This window comes from Marmota marmota, unplaced genomic scaffold (assembly GCF_001458135.2).
Source record: "Marmota marmota marmota unplaced genomic scaffold, marMar, whole genome shotgun sequence".
NCBI classification, from domain to species: Eukaryota; Metazoa; Chordata; class Mammalia; order Rodentia; family Sciuridae; genus Marmota; species Marmota marmota.
Window position 1 is genome coordinate 357830 of NW_025999949.1, and position 18866 is coordinate 376695.

Sequence of the window (18866 nt, forward strand, 5' to 3'; positions counted from 1 at the left end):
CTATAGTTAGGAGTAATTTGGTATATTTCCCTCCAGTCTTTTTTTAATAATGTATTCATATGTATGGGTATATTTTTATAGAACTGAGATCATTTTGACATGTCATTAAAATTTGTCAGATGTGTATGTCATATTTTGTCCAACAGGTTTCTTGACTGCTAAGAATGGAAAAACATCCTTACACATAAATCCTTGTATTTCTAATCATTTTATTAGAAAAAAAAACACAAAGGGAAACTTATTCAGGCAAAGGTTATTGATATCTTTAAAGTTTTTGATGCATATTTAAAACTGAAAGTCTGAAACCAAACATACCTTTGTGAAATTGATGGACACCAGGAATAGAGAGGATTCTAAAAGAAAGAAAATCAAGGAACACTGAAAATAGGCTGAGGCAGGAGGATCTCCAATACAAGGTCAGCCTGGGGCCTGTCTCAAAATTAAAAACAACTGGGAATATGGCTCAGTGCTAAACCACCCTTAGCTTATTAGGAATAAGAATGGTATGTTCTCAAAAACAACTTTGGGAGCTAAACAACAACAGAGCAGTCTTTTGAAATTCTGAGTGAAACTGTTTCAACCTAGAATTGTTAGGCTAAGTAACAAGTGAGTACAGCAAATAGAATATATATATATATATATTTTTTAATCTGAAAAGTCCCCCAAACAATTCCCCCAGTGGGGGGAGGGTGCTTTCTCATGAATCCACTGGCAGATGTGCTTCTTCAAAAGAAGAGATTGAGGAAACAGAAAGGTGTGTAATGCAGGAGATAAGAGATCAACCCCAGAAAGGGAAGAGAAACCCCTGAAAGATCATCAGGGGAAGCCGGATCAGGTTACTCCTAGGACATAAAGAATCAAATAAAAGCGTGACACTTTTGACTCTTAAAAAAAAAATAAAAAAAAAAATAAAACTGATCTCTCACAACTTTGTACCAATTTATGTTCTACCTTTAATGTTTTGAAAAGGAAATTTTAAAAACCTGATAATTTGCTAAGAGAAATTTTCTTCTCATTGCTTTATCATGTTTTTAATATATTTCTTAATAAAATTATCCTGTTATATATATCCAATTTATGAATATATGTTTATTGGCATCATTATTTGATTAATGAATAGTCTTCTCCAACATAGTAGATTGTAAGAGACTCCTATAAGCTTCAGCAGTCAAAAGATTGCCTTTTTGTTCACTAATGATCCAGCATTGCCCCATGATCGATGTTCAAAAAATATTTATTGAATAAATGGATGGATGAATGAATACATAGTGAGGTTAACACTTTCATATGTTAGACATTCAAAAGACAGAAAATAGTGAAGAATTCAACTGAAATAAAAGAAATTAAAAAATTAATAGAGATAGTTGGTAAAATAAAACAGTGATTTTTTTTGAGATTCAAATTAGTAAGCCTAAGGGTTTATTAATAGAGATAATAAAAAATAAAGAGAAGACACAAATTGCCAATAATGGGAATAAAAAAATTGGACATCACCATAGATCCTACCAACACTGAAAGGAAAATAATGAACAAATATATGCCAATAACTTCAACAACTCATGAAATGAACAAATTTCTTGAAAGACACAAACTACTAAAGTTTACTCAAAAACAAATAGATAATCAGAAAAGGCCTATATCTATTAAAAGAAATTGAGTCTATGCTGTAAGCCTTCCCCCAAAGAAATCTAGTTAGCTTACATGGTGAAATGTAGCAATCATTTGAGGAATACTAATATGAATTCTACATAAATTCTTCCTAAAAATTGAAGATAAGGGAACATATTTCAACTCATTCTGTGAGGCCAGCATTGTTCTGATACTCAAACCAGAATCAGGCATAAGAAAAAAAATATATACACACAAACATCCCTCATGAAAGACATTCAAAAGTTCTTCAAGTATTTTTTAGCAATGAAATCCAACAATATATAAAAATGATAATACATCATGACCAAGTGGGATTTATCCTAGGAATTCAAGGTTGGCTTAACATTCAACATTCAAAATTCGGTCAATGTAATTTATACTATTAACATACTAGAAGCAAAAAACCACATGAGCTATCTCAACAGATTTTTTAAAAAGTGGTGGCCAGATATGACATTTATTTGTGACTTAAACAAAAAAATCGACTTTTCATAAACTAAAACCTAAAGTAATTGACAGCTGCCTTAGTCTGGTAAAGTGCATCAATGAAAAGCCATTAGCTAACATTATACTTAATGATGAAATATTTAATACTTTTTTTATGGGATCAGGAACAAAAGAATGTCTACTCTCATCACTTCTATTTAACATTGTACTAAAGGTTCTAGCTAGTGCAATAAAGAAGAGAAAAATTTTTTTTTAAAAAAAGATGGTACATAGATTGGAGAGGAATAATCTAAACAATTTTTTGTATGTGGTGCTGGGGATTAGAACCCAGGGCTAAACCATTTTTTTTTTTAAATCATCAGACAACATTATTATCTATGTAGAAAATCCTATGGTCAATCAAATGGTGTAAAATGCTAACCATAGATGAATCTGGGTAAAGATTATATAGGTGTCTTTTGTACTATTTTTATGTTCGAAACTTTTTGTAAGTCTGAAAGAATTTCCAAATGCCAAAGTTTTTAAAATGCCTTTATATGGGTGATTACAATGTTGCAGTTATCTATGGGCCTGTGTGTATATGTGTGTGTGTGTGTGTGTGTGTGTGCGTGTGTATTTTGAACCCAGGAGCACTTTAACACAGAGTTACATCCCCAGTCATTTTATTTTTTAAGTTTTTTATTTTGAGAAAGGGTCTCACTAAGTTGCTTAGGGCCTTGTCAGATTGCTAAAGCTGGCCTTGAACTTGCAATCCTTCTGCCTCAGCCATGAGTTCCTGGGACAAGTGTGTACTTCCATGCTGAAAAAGATGAACAAAGTTGGAGAACTTGAAACTACCTGACTTTAAAAAGAATATATTCTTTAAAAAGAATCCTGGTATTTTAAAGATACATTCTGAAATATTATGGGTAACATAAAATGTCTGGGATTTGCCTCAAAGCAGTATGGAATCTTATGGGGATGGGAAGCCCAGAGGAAAGAAGAGCAGCCATAGATTGATTCTCTTGAACCTGGGTGACACGCACATGGATGTACTATATTACATCCATGTAATGTGTCCATTTTAAATGTGTCCATTTTTGCATACATTTAAAATTTCCATGACTTTAATTCAGAAAGAACTGGCATCTTACTGTTTTGTGTTTCAAGGATACTGTCTGCTTTTTAATTACTTTGGAATGTACTGGGAAAACCAAATTCTTCATTTTGAAAATTATATTCATAGTTCAAATGTTCCTTAAAGCGATAAAAATCCTCATTGAAACAAAGACTTTTTAAAATAATTTTTTAAATTTTTTTAGTTGTTGGTAGAACTTTATTTTATTTATTTATTTATATGTGATGCTGAGAATCGAACCCAGTGCCTCATACATGCCAGGCAAGTGTGCTACCGCTGAGCCCCAGCCCCAGCCCCAGCCCCACAAAGACTTTTTTAAAACCCATCAGTGGCCACTCATTTCCAGCAATTTTGAACAATATGTTCAAGATCCACTACAGCAAAATACTGCACTCAGACCCTTCAACACAAATAAAATTCCTTTATAACAAATTCCTTGAAACTCTTTGTTTCTGAATATGTTTGTTTAAGTGAGTATCTCTAGAGATCACATTCTGATTCTTGAGATGAAAAATCCTATTTATGTTAGCAGAGTCCACTGAGGTAGTGAAGGAGGAATTTTAAACTCATTTGTGACCTTCCCTCCAAGGCCTTGTACTTCCCAGGATCTGATTTTGTGCCCTATTGTTTGGCTAAGGGTTAGAGGAGTTCAAGTGGCTTAAAGTTGGATTTGGAGAAGGTTTAGTCGTTTCATTGCATAAATTCCACAAAACACTCAGCTAAACTCTCTCTTCCTAGCCTGTAATCCAAGAAACAACACCCAATTTTAATTGTAGTGGCTCTGACATGAATCAGGTTCACAAATTGATTTGTTGCAAAAACATTTCGTACTGTCAAGAAGATTCTCTTATAGGCTGTATCCCTAGACGTGGAGATAGCTTTATTGAGACTTACCTGTGACTTCAGTCTTTGAGGCATGAATTTCAACCACTTAGGGAAAATGAAGACTGAAAAGCCCTGGTTTCCTTATGTTAGCTGTAATATATTGTTTTGTCATTCTTGTGACTTCTTTCTTTCCAGAGATAGACTATTGTGCTTCTCCTAACCACGGATGTGAGCACGAGTGTGTTAGCACTCATGATTCCTACTCCTGCCGCTGCCTCAAAGGCTTCACCTTGAATCCAGACAAGAAGACGTGCAGAAGTAAGTCACACTGGGCGCTGTGGAAGGACTTGTGAGTTTTCCTCTTCTTGTAAATCTTAAGCGAGTTATTCTTGAACTCAGCATTTGTGTTGATGAATGTTAATTCTGCATTTATTTTGCTTTTTGTTTACTAGATCCTATTTAGGGGACTTTCAAAAGAGATTGAATACCCTGGGTCTGGCCATTGGATTTGTTGAGCCAAGTCAGGGTTCAAGCTGAAGTTCCACCTATCTGAAATGAGGGTTCACTTTCTTCCTGGTCCTTACTCCCACAATATGTATTTGGGAGCTTTAGAAAGAAAACGCTGGGCCCAGAGATGGGTTGTCAAAGGAGCTGATGTCCTCAGTGCTACAAGACAAAACACTTGATGGCAGATCTGTCCTCTTTGACAGGAAGGAAGAAGGAAAATAAGACTCTGGAGCATCCCCACAGCTCTCAAGGGGTACAAGGCATCAGCAAGATCAGAGTGAGATGTGCTGAGTGACTCAAACACCTGTCGTCCAGCACACCAGAGGTGTAGACCTCAAACAGGAACTCTTTAAACCAGACTGTTCCTGAGAGACACCAGAAAGAAAGATCCACGAGGACAGAGGTGGCTGTCTTTCTTACTGCCAAGTCCTCAGCAGCTCAGAGTGTTTGGCATGCACAGGTGCAGCCCATGTTTGTTGAATGGATGATGCATGGATAAAGGAATCATTCTGAGATCCATCATCCTGCAGAAACTATTGCAACTATTATTTAAATTCCTCTATATTGTTAGAATGATTTTTTGTTGTTGTTGTTTGTTTGTTTTTTCTTACAGTACTAGAGATTGGACCCGGGGGCTTCCTCTGAACTACACCCAAACCCTTTTTATTTTTTTATTTTGAGACAGGATCTTACTAAGTTGCGTCTGCTAGCCCCGAACTTGTGATCCTTCTGCCTCAGCCTCCCCCGAGTAGCTGGGATTACAGGCAAGGGCCACAAAAGATGGCCTTTCTTGGGTATGCATATCATGAACTTTTTCCAAAGAGCCTTCCCTTAGTGTACAGTTATGCGTGCTGGGTTGTTTGTGGTCACCTGACCCTGTCATTTGCAGAACTCTCTGGAGCTTCCACTTAGGGATTTATTCTATATGTTACCACCCTCACCTCTTCCTGGCAATAGGTATAGAAGTGTTCTGCTTGGCGGGACTGTGTTTTCAGAACTTTTCTGTCTACCTCTTCTGAAAAGCACTGTGAGCTGTATGTATAACTGAATCCAGGTGAGTCACATTCGGCTTCTAAGCACAGATTAACTTTCACGCTCATTCTCATAAGGGTTAAAGCTTGTTAGGAGGCAGATGGTTGCAGAGCCCGTATTTTGAAACTGAGCCTGTCTTAAAGGAGATAATTCCTACTGCCCTGCCTGGATATAAAAACCTGGAAACAGTCAAGTAGTAAACGGGAACTTTAATTGAGAGCATTCAAAATGTGAAAACAATTAGGTGGAATATTTTCCATTAGACCACACATGCCTATGGTATGTCAGCGGGTCAACTTTGCTGGCCTGGCTGCTCCCCTCTGCATTGTTGGTACCTTTTTCTAGGCGTGAGTGTGTCAGGGCCTGACTACACCCAGGGAAAATCAGTCACCGGTGGACGCCCATGTGCACTCAGAGCTCTGATGCAGGGAATAATTAGATCTGATTCAACTCAGATTCTCATTATGGTCATTGACTTCCTCTGTGTTACTAATAGAGGGGAAAAGGAAACAAGTTAGGCATGTGGCCATTGGTGGAGACTTTTCTTGAGGCTCTGCATCTCTTACCAATGGTCTAAGATTCCCTCGAGCTCTGCCACTCCCCCATACCCTGCCTGGAGAGGCTCTGGGAGGAAGAGAAGCCTTCAAGGCAGCGTATGCGTCATTACCAAGGAGGAGGGAGGCTGGGAGCAGCAGTTGGACCACTACAAATTGGCCTGCAGTTGGGCCTCTTCACAGGCTGTGGCACTGGCCAGAGTTCCTAATGCTCATTCCTGAATATTCAGTGCTAACAGCTTCATTTCCTCTTTAGCCAGGTGGCCTACTTTTTGCATCCAGGAAAAATAGAATGTGTCCCTAAAAGCCGGTGTCCTCAGCAGCCCTTCTTTGCATGTCCTGCCTCACCGTTACTTTTTCCATTGTCTTTGCTGGGAACACCCAGCCCTAGACTCCTGAGGTCAGCCTCTCAGAGCCACCCCTGCCTTCATGCTTGCACATTCGGTCAATCATGGCAGACAGCTGGAAACAGTAGCAAGTGCTCACAGTCTCTATGGCGCATTACGTGGCAGAAGGAAGTGAAGAAATTGGGCTTAAATTCTGGGGTTTGTTTTTAGGAGTCTGATGTCTCTCAAGTGATCTGAGCAATACACGCGTCCATCCAGCTCAGGAGATGGCCATTTATGTTTCATAGAGGCTGATGGATGTGGGCTATTTTCAGAACTAATAAGAAATGTGTGTTTCAAAGGAATTTGGTGTCATCCAATTAAACTGCAGGGGAAAAAAAAAAGAGTTCAAGGAAGAATCTTACTGAAGACTCTTGGCCAGGGTTTGTCTTTCTCCTCGTCTGGGCACAGTTTCTCTTCCTGAAGTTGTTGTTTTTGAATTAAGACATTAATTACGGATGTGGTGATGCCAAGCACAGAGACCAGGGCTGGGTGGCTGTCCCAGTGGAGCCTGGGACTGATGTGGTGCTACTCGGATGGTGGCCTCCAGGATTCCTGATTCTGGTACCATGGTGGTGCCTTCCCCATAGACACTCAAAAAAAAAAAATCAATGTAAAGTGCCCAGGCTACACTAAGCCAGGAGATGTGAGGTCTAGTCTTGGCAATGTCACTCGTATCAGCTTTGTCACCTTGGGCCAATTACTTTCTACTTCTCTGGCCCTGAATTTTCTAAATGGAGCAACAGGACTTCTTGCTTCAACATCTTTTTTTTTTTAATATCTATCTATCTATCTACATATCTACATATCTATATATCTACATATGGATTTAGTTTTATTTATTTATATGTGGCGCTGAGGATCGAACCCAGGGCCTCACATATGCCAGGCAAGTGCTCTACCACTGAGCCACAGTTCCAGCCCAGCATTTTCTTAAACTGTTCAGTTTTCCCAAAACTTTCTCTCTGTTCTGTTAGCTGGCATTATAACTTACTGCCTGAGGTCACTAATCTTTCATGCTTATAGTCTGACCCTTTCAGGTCTCCAACTGAATTGGTATGCACAGAGACTATTTAATTTGTTATCTGACAGTCCTGCCATCTGACCTCAGGATTTACTGGACACACTGGACTTTACCAGATCAAGTTACATCCAAGACTGGCTTGTGTGCACCACTTCACAGTTTATGAGGTTCACATAACCAGCTATGGGGTGCATAGGAGGTACTCAAGAAATATTTATTGAATGAATAAATGAGTGAATGAGTATGTAAGTAACACCCTCAAGGCACTATGACTCCTGTGTGTAGAGAAAGCCCAAGAGAGCTAGGCTGGTGGTACATTCCTGTAATCCCACTGATCCAGGAGGCTGAGGCAGGAGGATTTCAACTTTGAAGCCAGCCTCAGCAACTTAGCAAGACCCTGTATCAAAATACAAAATAAAAAGGGCTAAGAATGTGGCTCAGTGGTTAAGCGCTCCTGGGTTCAATCCCTGATTCAAAAAAAAAAAAAAAAAAAAAAAAAAAGAAGAAGAAGAAGAAGAAAAAAGGAAAAAAGAAAGAAAACAAAGTGACAATGATTTTGTTGTTGTTTTGGTGGTGGTGGTGGTGGTAGCTACACATAACATAAAACTTACCATTTTTAAAATTTTTGGTTGTAGATGGACATAATACCTTTATTTTACTTTTTTGTGCCTCCCACATGCTAGGCAAGCACTGTACCACTGAGCTATATCCCCAGATTCATTTTAACCATTTTTAAAATGTACATCTCAGTGGTATCAAGTACATTCATATTATCGCACAATCATCCCTACCATCCATCTCCAGAACTTTTTCATCACCCCAAACTAAACTTTACTTATTGAAAAAAAACTCCCCATTTTTTCTTCTCTTCATTCTCTGACAATCACCAGTCTGCTCTGTCTCTATGATTTTTCCTGTTCTGAGTACCTCATATAAGTGGACTCATCCATTTGTGACTGGCTTATATCACTTAACATAGTGTCTTCAAGTTTTAACCATTTGTAGGATGTCAGAATTTCTTTCTCTTTTAAGGCTGAATAATAATCCAGTGCATGTCTACTTCCCTTTTTGTTTATCCATTCATCCCTCAGTAGACACTTGGACTGCTCCCACTTCTTGGCTTTGTTATGTTGTGAACCTGTATTTCTATACTTACAAGTGAAATTGCTGCATCATCTGTTCAAGTCAATGTTTAATTTTTGGAGGAACTGCCATGTTGTTTTACACAGAGGCCAAATGCTGACTTTGAAGACTGAGTTTACTGAAGATTATTTCTTTTTCCCCAATGGAGTAATAACATGATTCTCACATGCCCTGCACTACATGGCCCCAGACCATGGGGCCTTCATGTTCATTGTGTTTGTCTGTTTGTATTTGGCTGGTGTTTTGTTGCCAGGCCAATTTCTCTCAATCAAAACTCTTAGCACCGGGCGCGGTGGTGCATGCCTGTAATCCCAGTGGTTTGGGAAGCTGAGGCAGGAGGATCGCGAGTTTGAAGCCAGCCTCAGCAACAGCGAGGCACTAAGCAACTCAGTGAGACCTTGTCCTAAAATAAAATACAAAAAAAGAATGGGAATGTGGCTCAGTGGTTGATTGCCCCTGAGTTCAATTGCTGGTACCCCCAAAACAAAACAAAACAACTCTTTGCTTGTTTCCTGGTACTCAGTTCTGTCTTGCACAGGTAAGGTTGTTGATGAGTCCCAAGCAGATGACCTTAAACTACATGGAGATATTCCATTTCTCCTTGTACAGAAGAATGAATTACAGAGAAAATGCTAAGGGTTCAGGACACAAGAAGACAACATTTCTTTTAGGTCAGCCCTTGTGTGCCATGGACTTGTGCTCAGTCTGCAGTCCTTCTAGGGGACCCCAGTAAATTTCTCCTTATGTCTTTTTGGCTAGAGCTAAAACCAATCCCTGACAAAGGAGAATATAGTTGCCTGGCAGACTTACACCAGTTGTGACTCATGCTCTGGAGGGCCACAGGGTTTTAATGGTGTTGTCAAGACAACCAACAGTGTCTGCCACATACCCAGAAGGAGAACAATGCTGTGCAGTTCAACTAATCCAGCTCCACCAATGAGGTTGGCGGTGACCTTTCCCCTCAACACCAGTCTCATAAAGACCCTCTTCTATAAGCTCATTTGATTTCCTTTTACAATCCTTCACCTCCTCTATAAACTGACAGGCATGGGGTCCTGTGGTTTTAGCATTTTCTACCAGGAAAACAATTGCTAATTGCCTATTGGTTTGGAGGCAACTCCCACCTGCTGTCAAAAAAGTGGTTTGGATGGGAGTAAATTTGCCATGGGACAGTAACCTGGGGCAGCATCAGGGTTATGAATTCCCAGTTTCATGATATAGACGATATCATGATCAGAGCAAGGTGAAGCACTTGGCACCTTCTCAATGTAACTGCCATTTCCTGACTCCCTTAAGTAGCTGGATATATTGCAAGATTGCCTTTTGTTTATTCTGCCTCATGCCATTCAATGTCATTGTCAGATGTCTCTGCAAACAGAAGCTGTCTCGATGCTTTCAGCCCTAGTGATCAGGTTAAGTCAAGGAAGAGGCTGATTGGATTTCGTGAGCTTTTCCATTTTTCTTAGAAGGGGATGGTTGGGTAGTGTGGGCTTCACCCCTGCTCTTAGTTCTTTGACATCAATTTAGTTCAGCTCAATTCAACTGAACCTTGATTTGGTCTTTGTCCATCAAATGAGAAAAGAAACCAATGGTGGAGAATCCAGAGGGACAATTCCTGCGTCAGGTTCTCTTTCACAGCAGGCGCTGTTTTCTCTGTGTTCTGTGGAGCATGTATTTATTCACTGTTTATCGAAGTTCACCTGTCTCTCCCTTGCCACTGCAAAATCTTCCTCTTCAAGGCCTCCATCTACACTCCCACCTCCAGCCACCTGTTTGAGCCTTCACAGCTCCATCCTGTGGCTTGCAAGGCCCTGCATGATCTTTTCTACCCAGCCTTGTCTGTCCTCCTGCTCCAGCCATACTTGAAGATCCCTAAATGTGCCCCCTGCCCTTCACTACCAGGCCATGAGCTTGCTATTCCTGAGTTATCACCCTCTGCTTCCTCTGGCTCCATTTACCTGTCTGACTTCTCTCTTCCTTAAGGAATCCGGTTGGCCATCACCTCTTCAAAGATGATCCTGATCACCAGGATGCAGGGAGGGCCTCCTCTGTGTTGCTGTGTGTTGTCTAATGACTCTGTTTCCTCGTCTGTCTCCTCATTAAAGGATGAAGCCCTGGAGGACAGGGGTCTTGGTCTTGCTCGCCATCACTCCCCCACATCTAGTTCAGGGCCTGGAACTTGCTGGCATGTGAATGAACGAATGATCAGTCCCTCGCTCACCTCTGCAGGCAGCACCCACCTACTCTCTCTCTAGGGCCTGTGATAGCCCCAGAGGCCATCCGCACAGCCCTGGAGAAGCCTAGAGTCTCAAGGAGGGTCTTTCCTCTCTCCCTTCAGGGATCAACTACTGTGCACTGAACAAACCTGGTTGTGAGCATGAATGCATCAACACAGAGGAGGGCTACTACTGCCGCTGCCGCCGGGGCTACACTTTGGACCCAAATGGCAAGACCTGCAGCCGTGAGTACCCCAGGGGTGCAGGTGTGAATGGACGGGGGCTCCCAGGATCACTAGCAGCCAAGTGTTGCTGGTGCTCCTGGATTTCCTCTGAGCCTGATGGTCCAACAGACATAAATTTCCTTGCCTGAGTTTTATCATCCATAAAATGGGACCATAAGTGCTGCCTATTTCATAGTGTGGGTTATGAGGATTGAAAGATTCAATTCTAAGTGTAAAATACTTAGAATAGTGTTGCTGGACACCGTCCTCAATAAGTATTAACTAATATTACTATTTGCTATTAAAAGCATTTACTAAGTTGGCTAGGCATGAATCCAAATCTAAGGTCTGCCACACACTACACGGGTGACCTTGTACTTAACTTCTCCAAGGTTTGACTTCCCATCTATTCAAAAAAGTGAACATAAAAATGGCATTGAAATATATTAAGCAAAAAAAAAAAAAATAGCATTGATCCCCCAGCATTGTGATAGGGAATAATTGGAACCATTTCAATCTCTTGGCCCAGTGCCTGGTGCAAGGTAAACATCCAGCCCAGGATAATGGCTCATATCATGGGATCAGTGTCCAGGATCAGGTTGGGACAAGAGGCTAGAAGGAATAGACCTCAGAAAGCAACAGGCTACCCTGGCTGATCCGAGGGCAGAGCTGAGAAACATGGGACTTTTCTGAAGCCTTTTCTTAATTTTCTTGTGTTAGAGCCACAACAAAGCTTCATTTGGTGATGTAAACGCATGGGAACTTGCTGGCCTTGCCAGCTGGATGGTTCCATCATTTTTTATGAGGCACAGTCTCCACCAGCCCTGGCCAGTGGGGTGGGAGCACACGGGTGCTGTGGTAGATCCCTGTGACCCTGGCGCACTGAGAGCTGAGGCTCAGTGACATGGCCAGCATAGAAGGGGCCCTTTGTGTGGCTTTCCACCCAGCAAGCCACACATCTGCTGCAGCTTTGGAGACAGAGATAGATTGTGAATGAGAACAGTGCAGCTGTTGAACACTTGGACCCTCAACTGCCAGGAGGGGAAGTTTCACAGCTGAAGTATGAGGTCCAGAGCCATCCTCAGGGAAACTTGTTCTCCTTCAGTCTTCAGAGGTAACAAAGTGCCTTGATTAGGCTTTCTAAGGACGGATCTCAGAGGCCAAAGGGCTGTGAATGAGGACATTGGTGTAAAAGCCTGCCCTGGGTTTCTGAGTCCTTCTGAGAAGCCCGTGGGGAGCAGGAGGTCTTCCATTCAATCAGGAGATACCCTCTGCAAAAGGAGATTCCCTTTTTCCTGGAGGCTGGGATCTTCCAGCTGCTGGCCCTGGCTCATTTCCTAGTTAAGGCCATGCATGACTTGGCTGACCCACCTAGGTTACTGGAGGTCCAGGCCTGTCTGCCTCTCTCTCCCTGCACGCCTTGGGGAGCTTAGAAGAACTCAGAAGATGGGCCACACAGGAAGCCCCTAGATCTCTAGGATCTAGTCAACTTGAAGAAAGTATCAACTAAGCCATTTCTGTCCAAGAGTCCCCAGGGAAAGCCATGGTCTTCCACTCTCCCAAGGCTCAGGGAGCCCTTGGCCATATGAGAGCAAGCCCTTAGAAGGCACTCGCTCAGTGTAGGTATTTCATGAGCTCTTTCCATGCACAACTCTCTTGAGCCTCCCAACACCCCTCTGAGCATTAGTATTCTTATTCTATTCAAAGAGTGGGAAACTGTGGCACAAAAAAATTAAGTCAGTTTCTTGGGGTCCCCTGGTTAATGGCAGAACCAGGATGTGAACATGGGCACGTAGCTCCTGAGATCCTACAACACCAGGGGACTGTTCCAGAAGGCACTGGTTCCAGGCTCTACAGGAGTGAAGAGGCTCACTTGGTGGCCCTCCACAAGGCCTTCAGTGTTTGTCCAGTCTCAGGGGGAACTTTCTCCATCCAGGAAATCTGGGAGGCAGCCTGCAGGACCGCTCTGCGGGAGCTGTCCACCACAGCTGTGTGTTTCCTGGCTTTCGGCCCTCACTGCCCAGGGACCAGATGTGCGATGTTTGGGTGCCAGGATGGGCCACACAGGCAGGCCCAGGCTTTGGTTTGTTTTCTGAATTTGGATGTCCTGATTATGAGGCTTTTTTGTTGTTGTTGTTGTTATTTAAAAATCACATTTTCTTTTTAATTTTCAAGTAGAAGTGAAACTATGTAGTTAATTCTTACTAAGCACTACTTGATGATAATAATAACAGACGCTCATTAAGCGGTTGCTGTGTGCCAGCTACCATTCTAAGGGCTTTCCATGGATCATCTCCTCTAACTCTCACTGCATCTCTATCAGAAGCAGCCATTATCCCCATTTCTCAAGTCAGAAGATGATGGCACGGAGAGGTCAGGTCATTGCTCAGCAGCCGCGGCAAGGGAGTGGTGGAAGCAGGACTTGGTCCCAAGTGGTTTGATGCCAGACCCTCATTCTTAAGTGATACTGCATCAGCAGTGTGGCTTTGGGCAGGAACCTTTGACCTTCCTGGGCCTCACTTTCCTCTCTGAAAACAAAATCGCTTCCGTTCGCAGTATCACTCAACATGGAGACGGCAGATTTGGCATGTAAGGCCCTGGCCCAGAGTGCCGCTGTCTTTATCATCAGGGACAGCATTTCCCAGTCGTTCAGCTATATGCACTTTCTCATCAACTAAAGAGATGGACAGGAAAATAAGCAGGGCTGATTTTCCCGAGAGGCTGGGGGTATGGGGTAGAATGGAATCACCCCTGGGGCTCTGCCACTGAGAAGGCTTTGTTTTTCAATCCCTTGGCTGGTGGGGTGTTGCTCTCTCGGTCCCTTTATGTTTCTGTGTTTGACATAATGCAGGGGTGGACCACTGTGCTCAGCAGGACCATGGCTGTGAGCAGCTGTGCCTGAACACGGAGGAGTCCTTTGTCTGCCAGTGCTCAGAAGGCTTCCTCATCAACGAGGACCTCAAGACCTGCTCCAGTGAGTCCCTGTCTGCCCCTCCTTGGTAGGGAAGGGTTTGCAACAGGAGTAAAATGTGCAATTGCTGCAGAGGATGGCAGGTGGTGCAGGGCCCTTTTTTCCTCTGCGAGGGACCGTGTGGGGTAGTCTGTTGGGGACTGCATGCCTTCAGGGGTGGCCAGCATGATGGTCACTTGATTTCTGTTAGCATGGCCCAAAGCCTCACTGGCAGGGCCCCAGGGACCTCATCTAGCTTTTGACTTTGCAGGGGTGGATTACTGCCTGCTAAGTGACCACGGTTGTGAATACTCTTGCGTCAACACGGACAGATCCTTTGCCTGTCAGTGTCCCGAGGGATATGTGCTCCGCAGCGATGGCAAGACCTGTGCAAGTAAGTCCCATCATGCTTGAGGTCCTGAGGCACACAGGACCTGGCACAAGCCTTCTGTGGTTGTGGGTGTGCTGTCGAGATGTGCGTAGGCCTGTGCATCCTCTTTCCTGCCTCCACTGGGCCCTGGTGAATGAGTGTGACTACATCTCTTAGCCATCTGGGCCCTGCCTCTCCCTCTGTCCCAGGTTCCCTTCCCCCACTCCCTGACACAGCTCTGGATCTTTCCACAGTCTGCCTCGATGCTATTTTGAAACTGGACAGAGTCCTAGTTCTTAGCATTCTCCTACGGTTTGAATGTGTTCCCTCCGAAATCCATGTTGAAATTCAACTGCCATTGCAGCAGTTTGAGAGATGGAGCCCTTCAGAGGTGATTAGGTTGTCACAAGGGATGAATGCCTTTTCCAGAGGAGAGGGTTAATTCTCAAGGGAGTGGGTTAGTTATGGGGAGAACAGCTGTCATAAAGCAGGTCTGGCCCCTTTGTCCCCCTCTTTTGCATGTGCTGTCTTGCACTTTTCCACCATGAAATAAAGCAGGATGAGGTCCTCGCCAGAAGCTGCACCATGCTCCCTCTTGAACTTGGCAGCCTCCAGAACCATGAGCTTGCTAAACCTCTGTCCCTTCTAATCATTCAGTCTAAATAACAATCATGGACTAAGAAAATGCATCAAGATGCTCTCTCTGCTTCACCTGCAGCCTTGCATATGGATATCCTGCCTTGCATATGGATAATCATGTGGGCCACTTGCTGACGGTGGCTGGCTGTGTGCTGGGCACTGTGCTAGCACATGCCTTGTCCCTTCCAGAACAGATGAGAAAACTGCAGCTCCGATTAAGGAAAGAGACCTAGGTTCCCCGCTATGAAGTGGGGGTTTGCATTCTGCTCTGTGTGACTTCAGAGTCAGTTCTGGAAGGAGGAGAGGCTCCTAAGAAACCCTTTGCCCCCTCCCTGATGGTCTCCCAGCACATGGAGGGGTTGGCGGTTGTCTGAGTACATGTTTCCCCGTGGCTGTTCCTAACCCCCTATATACATGATCCCAGATAGCCTTCTCTGCTTTACCCAAGGGTGCAGCTGGTTTGCTGCCCTGCTGTCCCCTTTCCTTGGACCAAGATAATGAATTGAAAAAGATGGTCATTTTGAGAAAAGCAATCAGTAATGGAGAAAAAAAAAAGACCATAATTTACTTGCCCCTATCCTTCTGGTCTTTCTGGTTATAAGACCAAATTCCTTGAACACTAGTACAACTGTGGCCACAACTATATCCACCTTTTTGTATTGTCCTTTCACAACATTCACAAGGACAGAGGAGCTGCCAGCATAGCCTTTCCATGAGGTCTAGGAGAGAACGTGTCCCCAGTTTGGGATAGAGTCTTAGATCTCAGCAAATGGGTTATCCATGTTATTTCATGTGACTCCCTGCCCAGTTGCCTCCCAGACTGCTACTGTAGCCAGCTCATGGAGGGACTGGGCACTGGGGGGTGCAGAAAAGGGTGAGTGTGTCAAATAGCATCTCCACCTGACGACAGGCCAAAGGCAGAACCAAGGGGATTTGTGGGTTTAATTCTCCACCATAATCTTAGCTTATGCGTGCCCTTCCTTTGTCCTCCTCTTTACTGTGATCATCAGGAACTGAGCATAAGATGGTTGCAGGACTTCTAAAAAATTCTCACAGACCCTTCTAAGCCCATGCAGCCCCCCTCCTTTCAATGTCTTGCTTTTCCTACATCTGTTTTATGCCTTCACCACTTTGAAATGTTGCCCGTTTTCTTATTTAATTGTGGGTTCATAACTTATGGCATAGTGACATCATCTTATGAGTAATTAAAAATGAATTTGGATGCTTATACATGGTTGGATCTATATGAGAACTTTTATCAGATGGGTTAGCCCTGTCCTCAGGAACGGCACAGGAGAGACACTTTATCCTCTAGAGCTTCCCCGATTGTAGACTTTCTACCTATTTTGGAATGATCCAGTCTGATTGCCCTGTTCTGTAATGGTGGGCTAGGTTTTCACTGTGGCATAGCTGATGGGGATGGGGATGTTTGTTCCCCAGCCCTACGTCAGGTGACACAGAGATAGATGACATAACTATTCCTTTTGGTAAAGCCTGCTGGGCAGTGGATGGGAGCCAGCTGGGTCAACCTGGCTCTGTAGCTGAGGGCCTCCTTGGCCTGAATAAAGGCAGCCTCCACTCAGAGCCTTGACAGCAGATGGTCTGAAGAGCCCCTCACTTGCCTTCCAGAAAGTTCTCTGAAACATGGAGCTAAGGCCTAGGTTGTTGGGCCCTTGGGTACAAGTGGACACTGTGGTCCTTACACCCCTCTGGGCACCTTGGCTCTCTGGGTTTGGAGTGAAGCCTGTCCTTCCTTCCTCTCAGCCCTCTGACCCTCAAGCTCTGATTATTCAGATTTGGGTAGAGGATTGGGGTAGATTCTTCCACCAGCTGAGAGGTCCCCCACTGCTGAGGTAGACTTTGTACAAGGGCCTCCCAGCACCAAGAAAGACTCCATGGAGCGATGTGCATGGAGTGCATAGCCTATTGGCCAGTGAGCTCCTGGAGGTCAGAGGTTGGGAAGCTCCGTCTTATCTGGAGTCAGAGCTCCCAAGGGCTCAATAAAGTGAACCAAGAGGGCAAGTGAGTAGACAGACCAGCCGCGTTTCCATCCCATGGCCCTGGTACATGGTTTACTACCTGCTCAACAACCTTCAATGACTCCCCATTGTCTTCTAGGGTAGATTTCCAATGGCCTTCCTTGATGTGGCCGTATGGGAGACACCCCTCCTCTGCCTCTTTAACACTGCCTTCCTGGGCTTCAGCCAAAGTGGCAAGTCCTCTATTCTCTGAGCAGACCCTACACCTTCCAGCCTATCCTGTCTCCACTTAGGGATGTTCTCCCGACTCCTCACCCTACCATGGAAACCGAGTGTCACCTCCCCCCATGGGAAACTTCCTCTTCCTCTTTACCGACTGGCTGCCCCTTTCCTCCTGCCATTCCCAGGCTCACTGGGGACCTTTCTGCTTGTTCTCCTACCTGGCCTCCCCCGTGGCTCTCTGCAGACATCTGAGAAATAGCATGGCAGAACATAAAGAGTATTGAACTGGGACCCTAAAGATTAAATCTTGTCACTCTTATCCTGGGCAAGGGAGTTGGCCCTCTCTGGGTCTGATTGTTCATCTGTAAACTAGAAATGATCATTCCTCTCTCTCTCTCTCTCTCTCTCTCTCTCTCTCTCTCTCTCTCTCTCTCTCTCTCTCTCCCCACCCCTCCCTCCTTCTCTCCCCTGCACCCATTGAGGGCTCCTGTGGCACAGGGAGAGCTATTCATCAGAATTCTTTATGAACTTGTAGAGTGATGGGAACCCCTAAGTGCCCTTGTCAGGATGTGACCTCCTCACCATCAGACTGCCCTGCACTGAGAAAAGGCCAGAGGAGGCTCCCTGCATTGCTGCCTGAAGATCCTTCTCTCAGGTCCAGGCCTGCCCTCCTTGGCCAGGCCCTAGAAACCCACCATCCTGGAAGGGGTTGGACTCCGGAGTCCATTGTCTGTCCTAGGGGCGGCCCTCCCTCTGGCTGTGGAGGATGCTAACGGGGATCTAAGCACCAGCCTTAGGGCCCTAGGGATTTGGTTGGCCATGCTCCCAGTCCAGCTACCTCAGGTTGATCTGCAAAGACTTGTTTAGACCTGAGGCACCTAGCTTGGCCTCCAAGGGATGATGCAGCCCTGAGCAAGGCAAGGGGAGTGTCTTAGTCTTCTCAGGCTGCCATGACAAAATGCCACAGATGGGGCATTGTTTCTTAACCACAGGAATGTATTTCTCACAGTTCTGGAGTCTGGAAGTCTGAGATCAGGGTGCCAGCATGGTCAGGTTGTGGTGAGAGCCTTGCTCCTTTCTTGCAGACAGCCAGCATCTCTGGCTGTTCCTCACATGTCAGAGGGGAGAGAAAGAGAGTGTGCACATAAGAGAACTAGTGAGCTCTTACGCGGTAAGAGGGCACTAATACCATTAGAACTGAGCCCCACCCTCATGACCTCGTCTAAGTCTTTTCAGCTTCCAAAGTGCCCACCTCCACATACCACTGCATTCCAGGATAGGGAGTCAGCATGTGAATTTGGGCATGGGCCACCGTGCAGTAGGAAGCCAGGGGTGAGGGAAGAGGACCACCCTCACCATGGTGCAATAGAAGGCACATTAGAGGCCATCCCTTGCTTTTGTAGGAAGCCAGCACAGGGAAGAAAATGATATCCCCAACATGCCTGGGGGTCAATGGCAGAACCAGAACTAGAACCTGGGTCCACTGATTTGAGATCTCTTGCCCATTGTGAGATATTCACAAAAACGGACATTTCAGTTCAGCTGTTTCTCAGTCTGACAAAAGTTCATACAGAGGTAGCA

The 18866-nt window shown here is 44.4% G+C and overlaps 1 protein-coding gene across 4 annotated transcripts in view; it reads left to right on the forward strand.

Moving 5' to 3' along the window:
- The window catches only part of Matn2 (matrilin 2), a 137787-nt gene that overhangs the window by 94514 nt on the left and 24407 nt on the right, over positions 1-18866 (forward strand). For all 4 annotated transcript variants that reach the window (XM_015486324.2, XM_015486325.2, XM_048801894.1 and 1 more), the window contains exons 7-10: positions 4235-4357; positions 11024-11146; positions 13977-14099; positions 14347-14469. In XM_015486324.2, the coding sequence (XP_015341810.1) occupies positions 4235-4357; positions 11024-11146; positions 13977-14099; positions 14347-14469 (492 nt within the window). The remainder of the gene's footprint in view (positions 1-4234; positions 4358-11023; positions 11147-13976; positions 14100-14346; positions 14470-18866) is intronic.